At 38.4% G+C, this 22,011-nt stretch overlaps 1 protein-coding gene and 1 non-coding gene across 2 annotated transcripts; one reads left to right on the plus strand and one right to left on the minus strand.

Moving 5' to 3' along the window:
- Positions 1-3,138: 3,138 nt before the first annotated feature.
- LOC111885611 (small nucleolar RNA R71) lies at positions 3,139-3,245 on the plus strand. Its single transcript, XR_002848156.1, has one exon. It is a non-coding gene; the product is annotated as a small nucleolar RNA R71 (small nucleolar RNA).
- A 15,810-nt stretch (positions 3,246-19,055) lies between these two features.
- On the minus strand, positions 19,056-21,977 carry LOC111885085 (pentatricopeptide repeat-containing protein DOT4, chloroplastic). The gene has a single exon (XM_023881376.3). The coding sequence runs from the start codon at positions 21,814-21,816 to the stop codon at positions 19,177-19,179; it is 2,640 nt and encodes an 879-aa protein (XP_023737144.1). The 5' UTR covers positions 21,817-21,977; the 3' UTR covers positions 19,056-19,176.
- Between the last annotated feature and the right edge of the window lie 34 nt (positions 21,978-22,011).

The following is a 22,011-nucleotide window of genomic DNA, read 5'->3' on the forward strand; positions in this document are numbered from 1 at the left end:
TAACCTTGCCCAATTAATTGTAGGTGCAACAGCAATCTCATGGTTATAAATCCACCCCAAACGATTGTTCCAGCGGTTCAAAATGTCTTGGGACATTGTTGTTGGGAAATTGTAGAACGGATGTAAACTCGACACCCCTGTCGGGATTTCTCTCCTGGGAGCCATTGCTGCAAAAATAAACAGAAAACACAGCCAACAAAAACATCCCAAAATATCATAATTAAACAGAACAGGAAATGTCAAGTCCCAGGATTCACGTCGTGAGTTCGTAATCGAAGTCAGAATCGGTCAAGGTAGAAATCAAATCAGGCCAACAATGTCAATGGGGCTTACTCCTAGGGCGATTTCAAACTCATTACAAACACATGCAGCAAGAAATTCACAGATTTAGGGTCACGATTTTTAAGATTCAAGTGAAATGCAAACCCTAACCCCTAAATCTAGTAAATAAGTCAACAATAAACAATGTGAAGAAGATTGATTTACCTAGAATGGTGAATTACGTAAGCACAAGAAGAATACGAGGAATGTCGGCCGCAATCGCGAAGATGGGGGACCAGAAAACTCGTTCACCTTGTGAGGGATAAAGAAATGTGGCTAAGTCAAAGGAATTTGTTCTTATTTGTGGTCCCATGTCAATTCATAATTCACGTCGTGAATTGTAAGAATTCACGTCGTGAGTTCGTTTGGGTTGTAGAATTGGACCATTTAATTATATAAGATTGTAACATGGAGTGGGTTGGACTAGTAATGTGCTAAGGGATATATTGTTCGTTTCAACCTGGACTCACGTCGTGAATCATAATGATTCACGTCGTGAATAATGCCTGATCATGAAATTAATTATAAACTCCAAATCTATCTATTAACTAATTTTTTGAATTATTACCACTAATTAAACTGACCCCACTCTAAGTGCTATATTATGTATAAAGTGATTTGGATGATATGATCGATTTCCCTAAAACTAAAAATGCAAAAACTAAAAAGAAAAAAAGAATATGCAATCCAAACTCCGGTTGCCTCCTGAGAAGCGCTTATTATTTAGGAGTCTTGAGTTGGACTTCGTGCCTCCTACGTTGAATCTTCAGATGAGTCCACCACCTGGATCTTTTGCTCCTTGAAGCGTCTCTTGTAAGCTTGAACTCGACGAATATACGCCTTTTTAGAATTCTCCTTTTTAGCCTTGACTTCGTCTCCATCGATCTTGCGTTTTATCCCTTTAGTCCCTAATTTGTCTTCACACTTAAGCTCCATAGTATCCTTCTCTTTCTTCACCACTGGACTAGTCACCTTTGATGTAACTTCTTCTTCATCACTCGATATTTCATCACTTTCCTCACTTATCAAAGATGTTGGTTTTGTGTAGGCAATGACTTCAACGAAAAATGGAACGGATGCTCTTGGTTTAGTGTGTTTGACTTGATTAACTGTCTTGATTTCTTCTTCCATAAGCTTCTCTAATTCTTCAAGTTCTTTCTCTTCATCAATATTGAACACTTCACCTTTAACATCATATCCTTGAAATCCATCTTGTATTCCAAAATCTTCCTTATCATCACCAACCCTTAGTGTAAGCTTAGATTCACGAACATCAACTAGCGTGCCAGTAGTATTTAGAAAAGGGCGACCAAGAATGATTGGGATATTTGCCTCCTCCTTCATATCCATAATTACAAAATCAACTGGGAAAACAAATTTCCCAATTTTAACAAGGATGTCTTCTATAATTCCTCTTAGATGCGTCATCGAACGATTGGCCATGTGTATGGTCATTTTTGTTGCATTCATTTTCTGAATATTTAGCTTTTGGTAGAACGAAAAAGGCATCAAATTTATACTAGCCCCAGAATCGGCTAAAGCATAAGTCTTCAATTTGTTATGAAACTCACATGGAAGAGTGAGGCGTCTGGGATCTCCAATCTTCTTATGTAACTTTCCCAATACAGCTCTTGAGCTTTGCTCACTAAGAATCACTTTGTAATTTTTCTTTAATTCATGTCGAGTGTCTATTAGATCTTGTAGGAAATTCGCGTATTCTGGAATTTTTTATAATGAATTCATAAAAGGAGTATTAATAAGAATACCCTTTATTTGTTGAATAAATTCCAGATGTTCCTTTTCCAGTGGACTAAGATTAGCTCGGGACGGGAATGGCAAAGGCGGTTTATAAGCTGGAACATATACGGAATTTTTCTGTTCAGACCGGGTCCACGACGTGAGCATAGCGGGCTCACGACGTGAACTGGGTATTCCAACAGATTCTTCATTTTCGAGTTTCGGCTTCTTCGGCTTTAGATCAGGCTGCTTTGGTTCCACTTCTAGTGCCTCCAAAAACTCAGAGATTGCCTCTTCTTCAGTATCAATTGCCATAACATGAGGTTGAACTTTCTTATCAGGAAGTTGTGAAGATAATTTGTTATTCACCAAAGTAGTGAGTTGATCAACTTGGACTTCTAAACTATGAAACGATGCTTGATGATTTCTTAATGAAGCTTGCTGGTCAATCATCATTTTGTGATGTTCTTTCATCATATTCATGTGTTCCTTTAGCACTGCATCGGTATCATCATGTCTTCTCTCGGATGCTTCCATAAATCGGGTCAACATGTTTTCCAAGTCTACTTTCTTTTCGGCTGGTGGTTGCTCTTTTTGATAGAAGCCTCGGCATGGCTACTTATATTTTTCTTCTTTTTGCCTCTTGTACTCATCGTAAGGCAGCCACTCTTTCGTTGGTTTTCTCCAATCTTCATCATACTTCTCCCCACTTGAGTAGCAAACTTGAGCCTTCTTGTTCCCATATTCATCCAAATTGAAATCTTTCGTCAAGTGTGGCCCACTGCATCGTTCACAACCAACTCTAATTGCATGAATTGATTGGTCCATTTGGGTCAGCTTCGGTCCATATTATTTAGCATTTCCATCATAGCAGTCATCTCTTCAGAATGTGCACTTCCAACTCCCTTTACTCCTTCATTCCTTGGATTATGGTATTCACGAGAATGCTTTGCAAATTCTTCAACTAATTCCTTGACTTCACCCGGATTTTTCTTTGTAAGTAGTCCTTGAGAATCAAGGAGTTGTCGTGTCATTACATTGACCCCATCATAGAATATAAATACTTCTTTTTGGATGTTAAGGTCATGTTGAGTACAATTCCTTAACAACCCCTTGTAGCGCTCCCAAGCCTCGTAAAGTGACTCCCCCGGTTTTTGCTCAAAATTAGTTATCGCCTTCTTGAGTTTAGCTATCTTGGATGGTAGGCAGAATTGCTCTAAAAATAGCTCACGCATTTGAGCCCATGTAGTGATTGTACCCGGTGGTAGTGCTTTTAACCAATCCTTAGCAGCTCCCTTAAAAGTAATAGGAAGCATCCTTAGCAAGACGGTATCTCTATTCACATTCGGGACATTGAAATAATCAGCAATGTCGTTAACTTCATCTAAGTGCTTGAACGCATCCTCATGATCTTTTCCATAGAATGGGATATCCTCCAGTACAGAAAGGATATGTCCTTTCAGCTCGAATGTGGCAGTGGCAGGAATGGCAGGTTGTACTAAACCTGGACCAACATCATCTCTAATTCTCTTTCTATAAGCTCCCATGGACATTTCTTCAATATTCGCCATCGTGTTTCTTGGCTCGTTCTCAGGTTCACTTATATAAAGTCCAAACTCGGCTTCGGATTTGTATTCAGATTCGTTCAGGATAGGTATTTGGCCTAAGTCAACCTTGTTCTTGTCCTTTGAAGATGAACTCGATTCTTCCGTTTTCTTTCCTGACTTCTTTGAGAATACTGACTTGAATTCTTGTAAGGGTGTCTTCTTTGGTGTCTGATCTTCTTTCACGTTCTTATCTTTCTTTTTGTGAAGGGCGGACTCTGGATCTTAAAGAGGTGGCACCAAAGGTGTGTTAGGTCATGAAGTCCTGCAAAATTATAAAAAAAAAAAATAAAAAAGTAAAACTGAACTAAGAAAGACAAACTAAACTAAGAAAATGAGGAATCACAGGATTCATGTCGTGAGCCTATAAAGCTCACGTCGTGAGTTCTGTAATGCCAGAAAAAAATGAAACGTAAAAATAACTTTTTTGCAGGTTTTACCCCACAAAAAGGATCGATTAATTTAAAGCAAAATAAATTAGTAATTAACTAAGCCGTTCCCCGGCAACGGCGCCAAAAACTTGATGTGCACAAAAGTACCCACTAATTTTATAATTTATAACCTAACTAACTTAACTAACTAAAATGCACCTAGGCAGTGTACCTAGTCGAATTATAGAATAGTTGACTAAGTCGGGTGTCGATCACAGGGAACAGTGTTAACTAATTAATCTACTTACTACTAAATTAATCTAATTATTAACAGCTTAAAAGGGTTTTATCTGATTTTACAAGATCATACGAACTTTACTCAAATTCAATCAATTACTAAAAACACTTCTGTTAGTTCAAATCCACTTTCCCTCAATGGTTTATAATTTAGCTATAACAATTACTGTTGGTACCAATTAAGATAATATTAGCAATTTAGTTCTAAATCTACTAACTTTAATTGATTCATGTAAGTCTATGTATGGTCACACAATAGTTAACATAGAATCAATTATTGAATAAGATTGGAGCCATGTAAGATTGATTAATCAAAACACAATTACAGTCATAATATGAGCTCTCTAGCACAGCTTAATTCAATGATTTAGTTACTTATCTAAGATTGGTTTGATCTTAGCTCTAATAAACTAGTGTTCACTAAGTTATTAGGTATTCAAATTCATGCAGATTTGTATTCACTAACTACACAGAACAAGAATTTGAAGCAATTCAATATTAAATTAAACATGCTAGGTAAAATCAATCAACACAAGCATATTACCATCAAATAAAGTCAAATATAATGCATCAAAACCATGAGTTCCAGCTTCATCTAGCTAACAGAAACAGCTAGATTTAGTTGTACATACTAGCAAATAAACAAGAACAAATCAAAGTATAAGACATGTTCAAGTATCAACAATTAAACTAATTATGAACCTCTACTCTTTTGGTGTTGAAAACCTTCTTCCAAGACTTTTATTCTGCTGAAATTCGTCTTCTGAAACCCTTTTCTCCAGCCAAAAGCTTCTCAAGTCGTAATGAGCAAGAGAATTTATAATATCTGATTTTACCGAGTTCACGTCGTGAATGCGAGTTTTCCGTATTCGACAAGGACTATTTCACCCGGATGCATATCTTCTGGAACACTCTACTCATGTAACGCCCGTAGATCAGGGCTAGTCAACTTAGAGACGATAAGCATCAAAAATGACTTTTTGATGGAACATTATTTAGAAGGATTAATCTTAACCAAGTTTTAGTATATGTCACAAGGTTTCCGTGCATATAAAGAACGCCAAAATCCGAGTTATAGCGAAGAAGTTATGACCTGTCGAAGTTTTGCGACAGAACCGACACGACCTACGCGACCCAGCGCGACGTAAATAGTGAATTTAAGGTTGATAGATATCTATCCTTAGTGATCTAAATGATAATTGAAGATCTCATCGATAGTAGTGCAACGACGGAAAGACAGACGAAAACGGACGTCCAACGAAGAAGTTATGAGTTTATAACGGAGTTTTCCTGTCCCGACCTACTAAAAATAATATATAAGTAATATAATTATAATATATTAAAAATAAAGTCAAAATTAGCCAATGGAGTCTAAACGAGAGTTGTAGATCATAATCTCACCTTCGTAGCGATATAAAGAACGTCAAAAACAGAGTTCGTATGCGAAAGTTATGAATTTCTGAAATTCGGGGCGCGAAACCCCAAAACTGTCAGAGACCACGACGTGGCAAGCAGTGCCATGACGTGGCAAGTCTCCTGACACCTCCGGGAGGCCCCCAGATGCAACTTAGGATGACGCATGTAGTGACGACCAAGCCCACGACGTGGAAAAAGGTTGCCACAACGTGGCAAGGGCCAAATTTGCCCTATAAATAGATTTGAAGGGCCAGCCGAGTTTGGTTGCTCATTCTCTCTTCTCTCTCTCCCGTTTTGCATCATTTTGTGTGCCCGAAGTGTCCCGAAGCCCCGGTCTCAATCTCGAGTGCCGAAGCAAGATCCGAAGCCCCGAGAATCCCGAAGAGCGTGATTCCCGAGTCGAAGCTCTGCCCGCGAGAAGTTCAATTTTTGTGAAGATCTTCCAGATCTGCTGAGGATTACTACTTCTGCAAGTCGTAGTGTCGTCCGATCATCTTCCGATCAAGTGAGTGTATACTACCTTTCATAAACACGATAATAATACAAGTATGGTTTGAGTGTATTAAGTATATTGTTGTTTATATGCGTGAGTGTGTAGTTACTTTCTTCTAACACATAAATATGAAGTATTTGCTATGAAATACGTGCTTTGTGTTTATATATTATTTGTCTATTTGAGATGGGCGTGGAATTGATGTTTTACATAAGTGTTAAATGATTTAAACTGTGTAAGTATTTATATCTACGAAAATGTTGGGTAGAATTTGGGTAGATGGGATAGTTGGTGACTATGGAATTAGCGCCTATTGTATAAACCTTGGCGACGATGTGACTTCGTGCCTATTTGATGAACCTTGGCGACTATGGAGTTAGCGCTTGTTGAGTAAACCTTGGCGACTATGGAGTTAGCGCTTGTTAAGTGAACCTTGGCGACTATGGAGTTAGCGCTTGTTAAGTGAACCTTGGTGACTATGGAGTTAGCACCTGATAACTATGGATTTAGTATTAGATAAATAAACTTTGGCAGTAATGGAATTCGTGCCAATTCCTTACGAATAAATGAATGAAGGATAGTTGATTCTTAGGGAAAAACCTTAAGAAGATAATGGGGATGGGTAATTGGGTTGATTGTTTGCTGATTAAATATAATAATTATATTATTGTGGGTTGAAAACCCTATATGCTCACCAGGCTCCCAAGCCTGACCCACTCAGTTTTCTTTTCATTACAGGTAATGGCACAAGGGTATAAGTTGGCGGACTTGACGAGAGATTTTGGATTATAGATCAGTAGTTATAAATAACTATTGTAAGGTCTATTTTATATTGTTTATGCTTTTGGTCTGTATCGAACATGACATCCCAAGGTTTTATTATTTAATGAAAATACATTCTCTTTGAGAAATGTCTGGATAAATGGTTATCATATTTTTGTTTTTGGGAACAAATTTTGCAACAGTTTCCTTTAAACGATTACTCTGATTTTAAAAACAAAGCATAAACAAATCGGTCTTTTCTGGCCGTGAAATTGGGGATTTCACAGTTGGTATCAGAGCATTAGTTTAAGCGAACTAGGAATATGGATTTATTTCTAGACTTAAACTTAGGATGCTAAGCGATGATTGTGAGTTGAGTGTGTCCATTATATTTTAGGTATTACACCTAAATTGACACAAGCACTAGTTTATTTTAGGAGCGGTCCCTAAAATGCTTTTATGTGCTAAATGTTATATGTTGCCATATATGATATTTTTTGTTCGGATCTATGGTCTGTTGCCGACCGGATCTGGAAACCTTATGCGTGTAGGATTCTAAGCGTACGTCTACGATATTAGAGCTAGCATGTAAACGTTTCGGAGTGATAAGGATGATTTGAATATCTATCGTGAATAAGGATCTAATTTCACCTTATTCGGTGTATAGATCAGAATGACAAGAACCATGAGTGGAGCTGGAAACGTGAACGAAAACAGGAATCAACCACCTGTGTTTGAGCGAGTGGCTGTGGTAGCAGCAACACCTGAACCAATCACAATGGCTGGAGTGCGAACCATGATTCAGGCCATGATGGCTGAACAAAAGGAGGAAATGAGACAATTGCTGCTGAACAATAGGATTGAACCCTCAATACCAGTTGAACAGCCTGAGCTGAATGAGGGGCAGTCAGAAGAAGGGAACAATAGTGGGACCATTGGTCAACCCAAACCACCAATAGTTCGTCGACACAATCATGATGGAGGCAATGATGGACGTGGATGCAAGTACAAGGATTTCATGGCATCCAAACCACCATGTCTTTCTGGGAGCCCAACACCGGTGCAAGTCATGGACTGGATCTCCGAGATGGAGACAATGTTTGAAAGTTGCGAGTGTAGCAACAGACAGAAGACCGCTCTTGCAATCCCTCTGTTAAAATCTGGAGTACTGAGCTGGTGGAAGTTACTGGCTGGTTCGATGCCCAAGGGGGAAGCTAGCAAGATGTCTTGGGAAGAGTTCGTGGTGCAACTGAAAATGCAATACTGCTCTGAGCAAGATCTCCTGGAAATCAACAATGAGTTCCAGAATCTGAAGAAAGGAAAATTGAGCGTCACTAAATACGCTACGAGCTTTACGGAGAAGATGAAGCTTATTCCATACCTAATTCCAACTAAACTTTCCAAGGTCAACAAGTTTGCCAGTGGATTACCAGCGGACTTTGGTCCGATAGTCAAGCAAGCAACCACTCTGAAAGCCGCCATCTGGGCAGCCAAGAATGTTGAGACCCAAATAAAAGAAAAGGGTCTGGAAAGAGCTGAAGTTGGAGAGAAAAGGAAGCGTGAAGGATCTTCAATAATCGACAAGGAAAGCAAATTCTCTAAATCTGGGGGAAGAGATGAAGCTAAGTGGTGTGAGAAGTGTAAGAAGAAACACTTCGGGAATGTAGCGAGGAGATGACTTGTTACAAATGTGGGAAGACAGGACACTACGCCAACAAGTGCGCACCCATCAAGAAGGTGTGCTATAGATGTAACGAAGAAGGGCATATTTCTAAAGAATGCCCAAAGAAAAACACACCTCCACAGCCAAGGGCATTCAACATGTTCCTCAACGAAGCAGAAAAAGATGGGAGGATTAAAAGATGAAGACTTCATATTAATATATAAAGTCTGTATCGGGAAGCATAGCCTGTTAGAGGCATAGTATAGGGTGAACTTGAACTTTTGTGTAATAGTTTCAAGAATTAATATAAACCCTGGTTTTGTTATCTGATGTGTTGAATGATTATATGATTTATGTATGGTGACTTGGTTAACTGCGAGACAATGCTTGGGACGAGTATGAGTAGGTGTGAATGGTAGTAGAGATCTATACTACCGTAAGCACAGGACTCACGCTTGGATCATGGGAAGTCACAAGGTTACCAAGAAACTTGTAATTGAGTTTGTTTTTATTCAAGTATGTCGTTACCATTGTTTCGGTAATGACTAAAAAGATGACTGATATTCTGACCCTAGTGGTCATATCAATTGAGTCCGACTACGATGAGAGGTCATCGGGACACGACCCACCGGTCTATTACAATAGATAAAGGAATGTATTTATCCCAGGAAGAAGAAGGAGTCCGCAATAAGGATTTATTTTGTAACTTGAAGGTTACGATTGAAAGTACAACGTAGTACGAAGAGCAGATGCAGGATTGAGCATCAAGGCTATTACTTAGGATGGAGAGATAACGTATGGAGTCATTATACAAATCCTGTTTCATTGATGATTCCGGGACGTAATCATCCTAAGGGGAGATAATTGTAACGCCCGTAGATCAGGGCTAGTCAACTTAGAGACGATAAGCATCAAAAATGACTTTTTGATGGAAGATTATTTAGAAGGATTAATCTTAACAAAGTTGTAGTATATGTCACAAGGTTTCCGTGCAAATAAAGAACGCCAAAATCCGAGTTATAACGAAGAAGTTATGACCTGTCGAAGTTTTGCGACAGAACCAACACGACCTAGCGCGACCCAGCGCGACGTAAATTGTGAATTTAAGGTTGATAGATATCTATCCTTAGTGATCTAAATGATAATTGAAGATCTCATCGATAGTAGTGCAACAACGGAAAGACAGACGAAAACGGACGTCAAACGAAGAAGTTATGAGTTTATAACGGAGTTTTCCTGTCCCGACCTACTAAAAATAATATATAAGTAATATAATTATAATATATTAAAAATAAAGTCAAAATTAGCCAATGGAGTCTAAACAATAGTTGTAGATCATAATCTCACCTTCGTGGCGATATAAAGAACGTCGAAAACAGAGTTCGTATGCGAAAGTTATGAATTTCTGAAGTTCGGGGCGCGAAACCCCAAAACTGTCAGAGACCACGACGTGGAAAGCAGTGCCACGACCTGGCAAGTCTCCTGAAACCTCCGGGAGGCCCCCAGATGCAACTTGGGATGACGCATGCAGTGACGACCAAGCCCACGACGTGGAAAAAGGTTGCCACGACGTGGCAAGGGCCAAATTTGCCCTATAAATAGATTTGAAGGGCCAGCCGAGTTTGGTTGCTCATTCTCTCTTCTCTCTCTCCCGTTTTGCATCGTTTTGTGTGCCCGAAGTGTCCCGAAGCTCCGGTCTCAATCTCGAGTCCCGAAGCAAGATCCGAAGCCCCGAGAATCCCGAAGAGCGTGATTCCCGAGCCGAAGCTCTGCCCGCGAGAAGTTCAATTTTTGTGAAGATCTTCCAGATCTGCTGAGGATTACTACTTCTGCAAGTCGTAGTGTCGTCCGATCATCTTCCGATCAAGTGAGTGTATACTACCTTTCATAAACACGATAATAATACAAGTATGGTTTGAGTGTATTAAGTATATTGTTGTTTATATGCGTGAGTGTGTAGTTACTTTCTTCTAACACATAAATATGAAGTATTTGCTATGAAATACGTGCTATGTGTTTATATATTATTTGTCTATTTGAGATGGGCGTGGAATTGATGTTTTACATAAGTGTTAAATGATTTAAACTGTGTAAGTATTTATATCTACGAAAATGTTGGGTAGAATTTGGGTAGATGGGATAGTTGGTGACTATGGAATTAGCGCCTATTGTATAAACCTTGGCGACGATGTGACTTCGTGCCTATTTGATGAACCTTGGCGACTATGGAGTTAGCGCTTGTTGAGTAAACCTTGGCGACTATGGAGTTAGCGCTTGTTAAGTGAACCTTGGCGACTATGGAGTTAGCGCTTGTTAAGTGAACCTTGGTGACTATGGAGTTAGCACCTGATAACTATGGATTTAGTATTAGATAAATAAACTTTGGCAGTAATGGAATTCGTGCCAATTCCTTACGAATAAATGAATGAAGGATAGTTGATTCTTAGGGAAAAACCTTAAGAAGATAATGGGGATGGGTAATTGGGTTGATTGTTTGCTGATTAAATATAATAATTATATTATTGTGGGTTGAAAACCCTATATGCTCACCAGGCTCCCAAGCCTGACCCACTCAGTTTTCTTTTCATTACAGGTAATGGCACAAGGGTATAAGTTGGCGGACTTGACGAGAGATTTTGGATTATAGATCAGTAGTTATAAATAACTATTGTAAGGTCTATTTTATATTGTTTATGCTTTTGGTCTGTATCGAACATGACATCCCAAGGTTTTATTATTTAATGAAAATACATTCTCTTTGAGAAATGTCTGGATAAATGGTTATCATATTTTTGTTTTTGGGAACAAATTTTGCAACAGTTTCCTTTAAACGATTACTCTGATTTTAAAAACAAAGCATAAACAAATCGGTCTTTTCTGGCCGTGAAATTGGGGATTTCACAGTTGGTATCAGAGCATTAGTTTAAGCGAACTAGGAATATGGATTTATTTCTAGACTTAAACTTAGGATGCTAAGCGATGATTGTGAGTTGAGTGTGTCCATTATATTTTAGGTATTACACCTAAATTGACACAAGCACTAGTTTATTTTAGGAGCGGTCCCTAAAATGCTTTTATGTGCTAAATGTTATATGTTGCCATATATGATATTTTTTGTTCGGATCTGTGGTCTGTTGCCGACCGGATCTGGAAACCTTATGCGTGTAGGATTCTAAGCGTACGTCTACGATATTAGAGCTAGCATGTAAACGTTTCGGAGTGATAAGGATGATTTGAATATCTATCGTGAATAAGGATCTAATTTCACCTTATTCGGTGTATAGATCAGAATGACAAGAACCATGAGTGGAGCTGGAAACGTGAACGAAAACAGGAATCAACCACCTGTGTTTGAGCGAGTGGCTGTGGTAGCAGCAACACCTGAACCAATCACAATGGCTGGAGTGCGAACCATGATTCAGGCCATGATGGCTGAACAAAAGGAGGAAATGAGACAATTGCTGCTGAACAATAGGATTGAACCCTCAATACCAGTTGAACAGCCTGAGCTGAATGAGGGGCAGTCAGAAGAAGGGAACAATAGTGGGACCATTGGTCAACCCAAACCACCAATAGTTCGTCGACACAATCATGATGGAGGCAATGATGGACGTGGATGCAAGTACAAGGATTTCATGGCATCCAAACCACCATGTCTTTCTGGGAGCCCAACACCGGTGCAAGTCATGGACTGGATCTCCGAGATGGAGACAATGTTTGAAAGTTGCGAGTGTAGCAACAGACAGAAGACCGCTCTTGCAATCCCTCTGTTAAAATCTGGAGTACTGAGCTGGTGGAAGTTACTGGCTGGTTCGATGCCCAAGGGGGAAGCTAGCAAGATGTCTTGGGAAGAGTTCGTGGTGCAACTGAAAATGTAATACTGCTCTGAGCAAGATCTCCTGGAAATCAACAATGAGTTCCAGAATCTGAAGAAAGGAAAATTGAGCGTCACTGAATACGCTACGAGCTTTACGGAGAAGATGAAGCTTATTCCATACCTAATTCCAACTAAACTTTCCAAGGTCAACAAGTTTGCCAGTGGATTACCAGCGGACTTTGGTCCGATAGTCAAGCAAGCAACCACTCTGAAAGCCGCCATCTGGGCAGCCAAGAATGTTGAGACCCAAATAAAAGAAAAGGGTCTGGAAAGAGCTGAAGTTGGAGAGAAAAGGAAGCGTGAAGGATCTTCAATAATCGACAAGGAAAGCAAATTCTCTAAATCTGGGGGAAGAGATGAAGCTAAGTGGTGTGAGAAGTGTAAGAAGAAACACTTCGGGAAATGTAGCGAGGAGATGACTTGTTACAAATGTGGGAAGACAGGACACTACGCCAACAAGTGCGCACCCATCAAGAAGGTGTGCTATAGATGTAACGAAGAAGGGCATATTTCTAAAGAATGCCCAAAGAAAAACACACCTCCACAGCCAAGGGCATTCAACATGTTCCTCAACGAAGCAGAAAAAGATGGGAGGATTAAAAGATGAAGACTTCATATTAATATATAAAGTCTGTATCGGGAAGCATAGCCTGTTAGAGGCATAGTATAGGGTGAACTTGAACTTTTGTGTAATAGTTTCAAGAATTAATATAAACCCTGGTTTTGTTATCTGATGTGTTGAATGATTATATGATTTATGTATGGTGACTTGGTTAACTGCGAGACAATGCTTGGGACGAGTATAAGTAGGTGTGAATGGTAGTAGAGATCTATACTACCGTAAGCACAGGACTTACGCTTGGATCATGGGAAGTCACAAGGTTACCAAGAAACTTGTAATTGAGTTTGTTTTTATTCAAGTATGTCGTTACCATTGTTTCGGTAATGACTAAAAAGATGACTGATATTCTGACCCTAGTGGTCATATCAATTGAGTCCGACTACGATGAGAGGTCATCGGGACACGACCCATCGGGCTATTACAATAGATAAAGGAATGTATTTATCCCAGGAAGAAGAAGGAGTCCGCAATAAGGATTTATTTTGTAACTTGAAGGTTACGATTGAAAGTACAACGTAGTACGAAGAGCAGATGCAGGATTGAGCATCAAGGCTATTACTTAGGATGGAGAGATAACGTATGGAGTCATTATACGAATCCTGTTTCGTTGATGATTTCGGGACGTAATCATCCTAAGGGGGAGATAATTGTAACGCCCGTAGATCAGGGCTAGTCAACTTAGAGACGATAAGCATCAAAAATCACTTTTTGATGGAAGATTATTTAGAAGGATTAATCTTAACCAAGTTTTAGTATATGTCACAAGGTTTCCGTGCATATAAAGAACGCCAAAATCCGAGTTATAACGAAGAAGTTATGACCGGTCGAAGTTTTGCGACAGAACCGACGCGACCTAGCGCGACCCAGCGCGACGTAAATAGTGAATTTAAGGTTGATAGATATCTATCCTTAGTGATCTAAATGAGAATTTAAGATCTCATCGATAGTAGTGCAACGACGGAAAGACAGACGAAAACGGACGTCAAACGAAGAAGTTATGAGTTTATAACGGAGTTTTCCTGTCCTGGCCTACTAAAAATAATATATAAGTAATATAATTATAATATATTAAAAATAAAGTCAAAATTAGCCAATGGAGTCTAAACAATAGTTGTAGATCATAATCTCACCTTCGTGGCGATATAAAGAACGTCGAAAACAGAGTTCGTATGCGAAAGTTATGAATTTCTGAAGTTCGGGGCGCGAAACCCCAAAACTGTCAGAGACCACGACGTGGAAAGCAGTGCCACGACCTGGCAAGTCTCCTGAAACCTCCGGGAGGCCCCCAGATGCAACTTGGGATGACGCATGCAGTGACGACCAAGCCCACGACGTGGAAAAAGGTTGCCACGACGTGGCAAGGGCCAAATTTGCCCTATAAATAGATTTGAAGGGCCGGCCGAGTTTGGTTGCTCATTCTCTCTTCTCTCTCTCCCGTTTTGCATCGTTTTGTGTGCCCGAAGTGTCCCGAAGCCCCGGTCTCAATCTCGAGTCCCGAAGCAAGATCCGAAGCCCCGAGAATCCCGAAGAGCGTGATTCCCGAGCCGAAGCTCTGCCCGCGAGAAGTTCAATTTTTGTGAAGATCTTCCAGATCTGCTGAGGATTACTACTTCTGCAAGTCGTAGTGTCGTCCGATCATCTTCCGATCAAGTGAGTGTATACTACCTTTCATAAACACGATAATAATACAAGTATGGTTTGAGTGTATTAAGTATATTGTTGTTTATATGCGTGAGTGTGTAGTTACTTTCTTCTAACACATAAATATGAAGTATTTGCTATGAAATACGTGCTATGTGTTTATATATTATTTGTCTATTTGAGATGGGCGTGGAATTGATGTTTTACATAAGTGTTAAATGATTTAAACTGTGTAAGTATTTATATCTACGAAAATGTTGGGTAGAATTTGGGTAGATGGGATAGTTGGTGACTATGGAATTAGCGCCTATTGTATAAACCTTGGCGACGATGTGACTTCGTGCCTATTTGATGAACCTTGGCGACTATGGAGTTAGCGCTTGTTGAGTAAACCTTGGCGACTATGGAGTTAGCGCTTGTTAAGTGAACCTTGGCGACTATGGAGTTAGCGCTTGTTAAGTGAACCTTGGTGACTATGGAGTTAGCACCTGATAACTATGGATTTAGTATTAGATAAATAAACTTTGGCAGTAATGGAATTCGTGCCAATTCCTTACGAATAAATGAATGAAGGATAGTTGATTTTTAGGGAAAAACCTTAAGAAGATAATGGGGATGGGTAATTGGGTTGATTGTTTGCTGATTAAATATAATAATTATATTATTGTGGGTTGAAAACCCTATATGCTCACCAGGCTCCCAAGCCTGACCCACTCAGTTTTCTTTTCATTACAGGTAATGGCACAAGGGTATAAGTTGGCGGACTTGACGAGAGATTTTGGATTATAGATCAGTAGTTATAAATAACTATTGTAAGGTCTATTTATATTGTTTATGCTTTTGGTCTGTATCGAACATGACATCCCAAGGTTTTATTATTTAATGAAAATACATTCTCTTTGAGAAATGTCTGGATAAATGGTTATCATATTTTTGTTTTTGGGAACAAATTCCGCAACAGTTTCCTTTAAACGATTACTCTGATTTTAAAAACAAAGCATAAACAAATCGGTCTTTTCTGGCCGTGAAATTGGGGATGTCACAACTCACGTCGTGAACATCTGATTACTAACGTCTTGAGTATGTCTTTTTGCTGAGTTTTTCATCCTTCTTCCCTTCAAGCCTCCAAAGTTCCAAATATTGTCAGTTCTAGTCCCTCTCTTCTAGAATGCTTCTATTTTGGCTGCAAATAACAATTTATTCTTATAAGTACCATTATTCTATGCAAATAACCAAAATATATGTAAAATGTAAATAAATATTGCCTAAAAATATGTATAAATATGGAAATATCATAAGTCATCACTCATCACATAATAATCAAATTGGGCTCGTATGGGAGGCTTTTGTTTTAGATTCTTAACATCGGTTGTCAATTTTCTCATTTGCAAAAGTACCTCGATTACAATATCATTTATTATTTACTCTAGAATAGAACATGTTTGCTCTTGTTTTTAATATGATAGTAGGAATAGGATTTTTTCGTGGCCATTTCTTCAGTGAGTTCATGTTCCTGTTTGGATGTTTTATTCATTGGGGAACATGTAGCTGCCACATAAATGGCTTGTTGATTTTGCATATCCAAACCATTGTAAAGGATTTGAGATTATCTTCATAGTGAGAGATCATGATGAGAGCATCATTGGAGTAGTTCTTGATATCTCTCCCATGCCTCATAACGTGATTCTTCCTCCTTCATTTTACATGAGGCAATTTCATTAATTAACATGGTGGCCATTGCGGTTGAAAATGTTTCTTTAAGAATTTTTCGGCTAGCATCGCCCACATGGTGATGGAGTCGGTGGGTAAGGATAAAACGGTGTTGCGAAGAAAAGAGAACATGAATAGTCGAAGATGAATGGCATCTTCCGATATCGTATGAACGTTAAACATGTAGCATAATTCCAAAAAAATTATGACATGCGTGTTGGGTCTGTATCATGTAACCTAACAAATTATGTGTTGTTTCTCACCATTAGAATAATATATGTCTTGATTTCGAAATTGGATGCTTCAAATGTTGGATGTAAGATGCATGATTGAAAAAGCACCATTTAAATAATATGCATAAGTGATTTTAAAATTGGATGCTTTAGTTGTTGGATGTAAGATATATGATTAACTATCATTAATAGAGATCACAATTGTCCATAATAGTCCATGGTCCTTCATCCTGCCATCGTATCGATGGATCCTTTAAAAAAAATATTTTCTTTTGTTGATTTTTTGTTAATAATTACTTTCTCACAGTCCTCAAAATCGGATTAACTTTTTATCTTGTTGATTTGTTGTTAATAATTGCTTTCCCAATGTCCTCAAAATTGGATTTGAGTGTAATGGTGACAAATAGTGGTTTTTCAAGTGTAGATCTCTCAATTTCCATGTCAAATGGCAATGGAAGATCGTCATGTGTAACATCCGGTTTTGGGACGCTTTTTATTTCGGAATGGCAGACTTTAATTTAGTTATTAGAAGCTCTCGGGCTTTAATAAGGTTTAGGCCTTAAAAGAGTGAGATTTTGGGCTAAAAGTATAAGGCTTTTAATTTAAAGGGTTAGTTTTGGGTTGGTATCGATTTGAGCTTATGATGTTTGGGCCTTATTGGACTAGGCCAATCACGGTGCGACACATAGGGCGTCATGGCACGAATGGTGGTGCAACCCAAGCTTTATGTTTTACCCCCATCACCTCAAAGAGCCTCCTTGGAGTAAAACCTAGCCTCCATATTGTCCTTTCTTCTTTCGTTGCAAGTTTTGATGATCTTCGAATCTTTATTTGGAATATTATAGAGAAGAAAGGTCATTTCGTGTTTGTAAGTTGTTTTCGAAGGAGTTCATCTTCTCCCAATCAACTTCTGGACCTTGGTATGATGCAAAGCTTCCACCTTTATATTTATTTGATGCTAGATCTAGGTTTTGGATTGTTTTGTGGTGTCATTTTGGTCCCTTTAATGGTGTTATTTGATCTTGGAGAACTCCAGAACCATTTGAGCGAATTAATCAACTTCTGGACTTACTTAGTGCCGGAAAAATGTTTATGCATGCTTGTCCCTAGACCATGCATTGAGTTTTGGCTTTATAAGTGGACTCTTGACTTAGGGATTAGGATTTATAGTTATCAATCCCTTGGGATGGATAAAGTTGGAAACTTTATCCATTAAGTCGTTGTGGAGTATCAAATCTGAGAATTGGAACTTCTGAAGTATAGGATTGAGAGCTAGAAGGAAATCACGGTGTGACCTGCTGAAGGATACTAGGAGTCATTGAAATGTTTGTTGTCTTTGTGAATCTTCCATGAATGTTATATGTTTGACTTTTGGGTCAAACTTGGAGGTTCTAAGCGGTTAAACTTGAATGTTATATTATTGATGTCTATGTTAGACTTTTGTGTTTCGTGACGCGACCGGTCAACGTTCACATCACGCATGTCGTTGACCGTTGACTTTTTGACCCGTTTGACTTTTGGGTCAAACTTGTAGGTTAGCTGACTGGGGTTTAGGTTGTGTTTTGTTTAACCAGTGCATGTAGCCGATTTGTTAAGACTTTGATTAGTCGGATTTGGCCGTGAGATTCAGGTGAGTCTTCTCACTCTACTATAGGATACTAGGAGTCATTGAAATGTTTGTTGTCTTTGTGAAACTCGCATGAATGTTATATGTTTATTGGGTGAGGCCTGCTTATATAGTCGTTGGACGAGGCATGCATGTTGGAAACATATATGTTAGGTGAGGCCCATTATATGTATGTTATATGTGGTATTTTGGAGAACTCACCAAGCTTTGTGCTTACACTTTTAAATTTAAATGTTTCAGGTGTTGTTGCTTCTGGTAGCAAAGGGAAAGGCGCGGCATGATTGCACCGCATCTGTGTTTATGTTTTATAGATTTTCCGCCCTCTTATAACTTTGATTTGATGATGTTTGAAACAAATTGTTAATTACTCTCTTGAGAATGAAATTATTTAAGTTTTCCTTTAAATTTTAAATTAAAACTTTAGGTTAAAATTTAGAACGTTTACGGGTATACATGAAAAGACTATGAGACTACAAAGAAAACACGAAAGAATTTGTAGAAAAAAAAAAGAACTTAATGATAAACTAAATGAAAAAAAAAATTACATCAAAAACAGTTTTCGAATCTGTTGAGCATAATAGCTCCAATGTAACGGCTCTAAATTTTGATTGCATTCATGGAGAGAACAAAAATAACCTTAAATTAACTATTTTAGCAAAGAGTAAGGATCGAACAAGGAGCTTATGGTCAACAATTTAGTTCCTATGTGATTAAAAGATTGAAATTGAGTGATTCAAATCACTATTTATACCAATAATTCCATCTAAATACACAAATGATAGTTAAACATTTTTTTATCAATTCACCAGTAACCTCTACAAGAACAAAACCCATCCTTAAAATGATGAAACCTATTCGAATCTCTCAACACAATCTGCCTCCCAACATTCTTGGAAACAAATTTCGCCATTTCATGACACTCCCAACATACTCTCATATTCTTAGTCACCCGTATTGTCCTACCATGAGCCAACTTCAGTATCCCAAAACCCATTGCAAGCTTCTCACTATGCCCACAAACCTTAACTTCTTTCTCCATATCTTCATCAACCAATCCATATTTTACTCTATCTAAACATCCATCTTTCTTCATCTCCATTTTCAACTTATCCAATAAAGATTCAATCTTTTTAGCCTCTGGATTCTCTTTATCTCCTCCAACAAATATATAAACTTCACCCTTAATCTCTATCCAACTACACCCTACATTCTTTTTCAAACCCCGTTTACTAACTCTATCTCTTAACACCTTCACTTCCTCCCATTTCTCAGCCTCTGAGTATATATTAGCCAAAAGTAGATAGTTTCCTGTGTTTTCTGGTTCTAATTCGAAAATTTCTTCTGCAACTTTTTCGGCTAGTTTCACATCATGGTGAAACCTACAACCACAAAGTAATGCTCCCCATATTATGGAGTTAGGTTTAACAGGCATCTTTTTGATAAACTTATAAGCTTCTGATAACTTTCCTGTTTTAGAAAGAAGATCCACCATACATGCGTAATGCTCTAACTTGGGTTCAATCTTGAACTCATTCACCATGATTTTGTAAAATTCTTGACCTTCTTTGAGCAACCCTGAATGGCTACACGCGTGTAATATAGAAGTAAACGAAGCTTCATTAGGTTCAATTCCTTTTTTACCCTTTTCACCTTCTTCACGCATCTTTTTGAAGGTGGATAAAGCTTCATGTCCAAATCCATGCATGGCATACCCTGCGATCATGATTGTCCATGTGACAAGATTCTTGATTTTGGTTATTTCAAAGAGTGATTTTGCTAAAAGTAAAGCTCCACATTTCATGTACATGTCAATAAGTGCATTGATGACAAATTGATCTGAAGAAAACCCTTTTTTTAAAACATGTGTGTGGATTTCTCGGCCTTTGTTTAAAGATGCCAGGCTGGCACATGCGGGAAGGATGCATGTCATTGTTATGTTATCAGGTTTGATTTCACTTTGCATTTTGGTAAATAAAGTAAGTGCTTCACTTGGAAGAGAGTTTTTTGAGTAGCCTCCAATCATTGTGTTCCAAGAGACAATATCTTTAAAAGGGGTTTCAGAGAAAACATGATATGAATCATCCATGCTACCACATTTTGCATACATGTCCATAAGAGCATTAGAAACTGCTAAAGAGTGGATTTGGTTTTCTTTGATATAATTGTGAACTTCTTGGCCTTTTTCTAGTGAACCATTTGAAGCACAAGCATGAAGGATGCTTGTGACTGTGAAACTATCGGGTTTCACACCTTTCTTTTTCATGTTGAGGAATAACTCGATTGCTTTATGGGATTCACCTTTTCTTGTATATCCTGCAATTAATGAAGTCCATGAAACAACACTACTTCTTTCATCCATGTTTTTGAATACTTGAAGTGCAGCATCCATGTCACCACATTTTGAATACATATCAAGTAAGGTGTTGTTAAATTTTGTTTCCTTGTTGAATTCGCTTTTCACTGCAAAAGCATGAATTGTTTGGCCTAAAGTAAGGACACCCATGCTTGCACATGCTGCTACAACACTAACCATTGTAGCCGAATCCATGCTAACCCTAGAATTAAGCATGCTCTTGAAGACCTCAAAGGCTGTTTCTGGAAGACTGTTGGCTACATATCCGTTTATCATTGTATTCCAAGTAATCACATCTCGTTCAGGCAAATGATCGAACAGCTTCCGTGCATTATCAAGGTTTCCACGCTTGAAGTAAAGAGCAATCATGGAGTTCACCACAGTACAATCAAGTCCAAACCCCAGCTTTAGAACATAACCATGGATACTTTCCCCGAAATTTTCATTCCCAAGAGCTGCAAAGCATTTAAATAAACAAGAAAATGTGTAAGAATCAGGTTCGACACCCACTTCCTGCATTACTCTGAACAAAGATACAGTCTCCTCATAATCACCCATCTTTGCATACGCGTTCATCATAAAGTTCCAAAGAAAAACGTGATGTTTCTCAATTTTATCGAAAATCCGCCTTCCTTCTCTCACATCCCCACAGCTCACATACATAAACACAAGCTTTGAACCCAGAACAGAATCAAGTTCAATTCCCCTCAAACATATCAAATTATGAACTGTCTTGCCATGGTGCAGAGCCTTTGACTCCGCGCAAAGCTGTAGGATGTGACAGTACGTCTTGGAATCAATTTCTTCAGACTTACAAACCAAATCCATCGCCTTCTGAAGATTACCCATTTCACAGAATCTGAAAATTTCAGCATTGTAATCTGTAACTTGATGATTAGAGGTTGTAGTCATTGTTAAAGTAGCGGGAATTCGTGTACAGTATAAAGTGTTGAAGCTTTGAGATAGAAATTGTAAAGATCTTAAAGCTGGTTTGACATTTTTATGGTGAAAAAGATGTTTTTGATTTCGTATATGGAGATCTGGAGAGACCCATGATGAGAACGTTGTGGCTTTGGTCATTAACAGCATCGCTACTCTTGTACGCCCAATTCAGGAAGAAGCTTGAGATTCTATAGCTCTGAAATCTGAATAAGCAACAAGTTTACTTCTTCAGTTCTTCCCCCTATAGTTTCAATAAAAATGTATATTCGTCCTTGTGAAATCTGAATAGTTAACGTTTCCTCATCAAATAGTTATTTTGTCATATGTTTTGAGGTGAATAGT

The sequence above is a fragment of the Lactuca sativa genome, chromosome 4 (assembly GCF_002870075.4).
Source record: "Lactuca sativa cultivar Salinas chromosome 4, Lsat_Salinas_v11, whole genome shotgun sequence".
NCBI lineage: Eukaryota > Viridiplantae > Streptophyta > Magnoliopsida > Asterales > Asteraceae > Lactuca > Lactuca sativa.

Bases quoted from the DNA above. Each gene is read 5' to 3' on its own strand.
- LOC111885085 (XM_023881376.3), bottom strand. From the start codon at position 21,816: ATGCTGTTAATGACCAAAGCCACAACGTTCTCATCATGGGTCTCTCCA.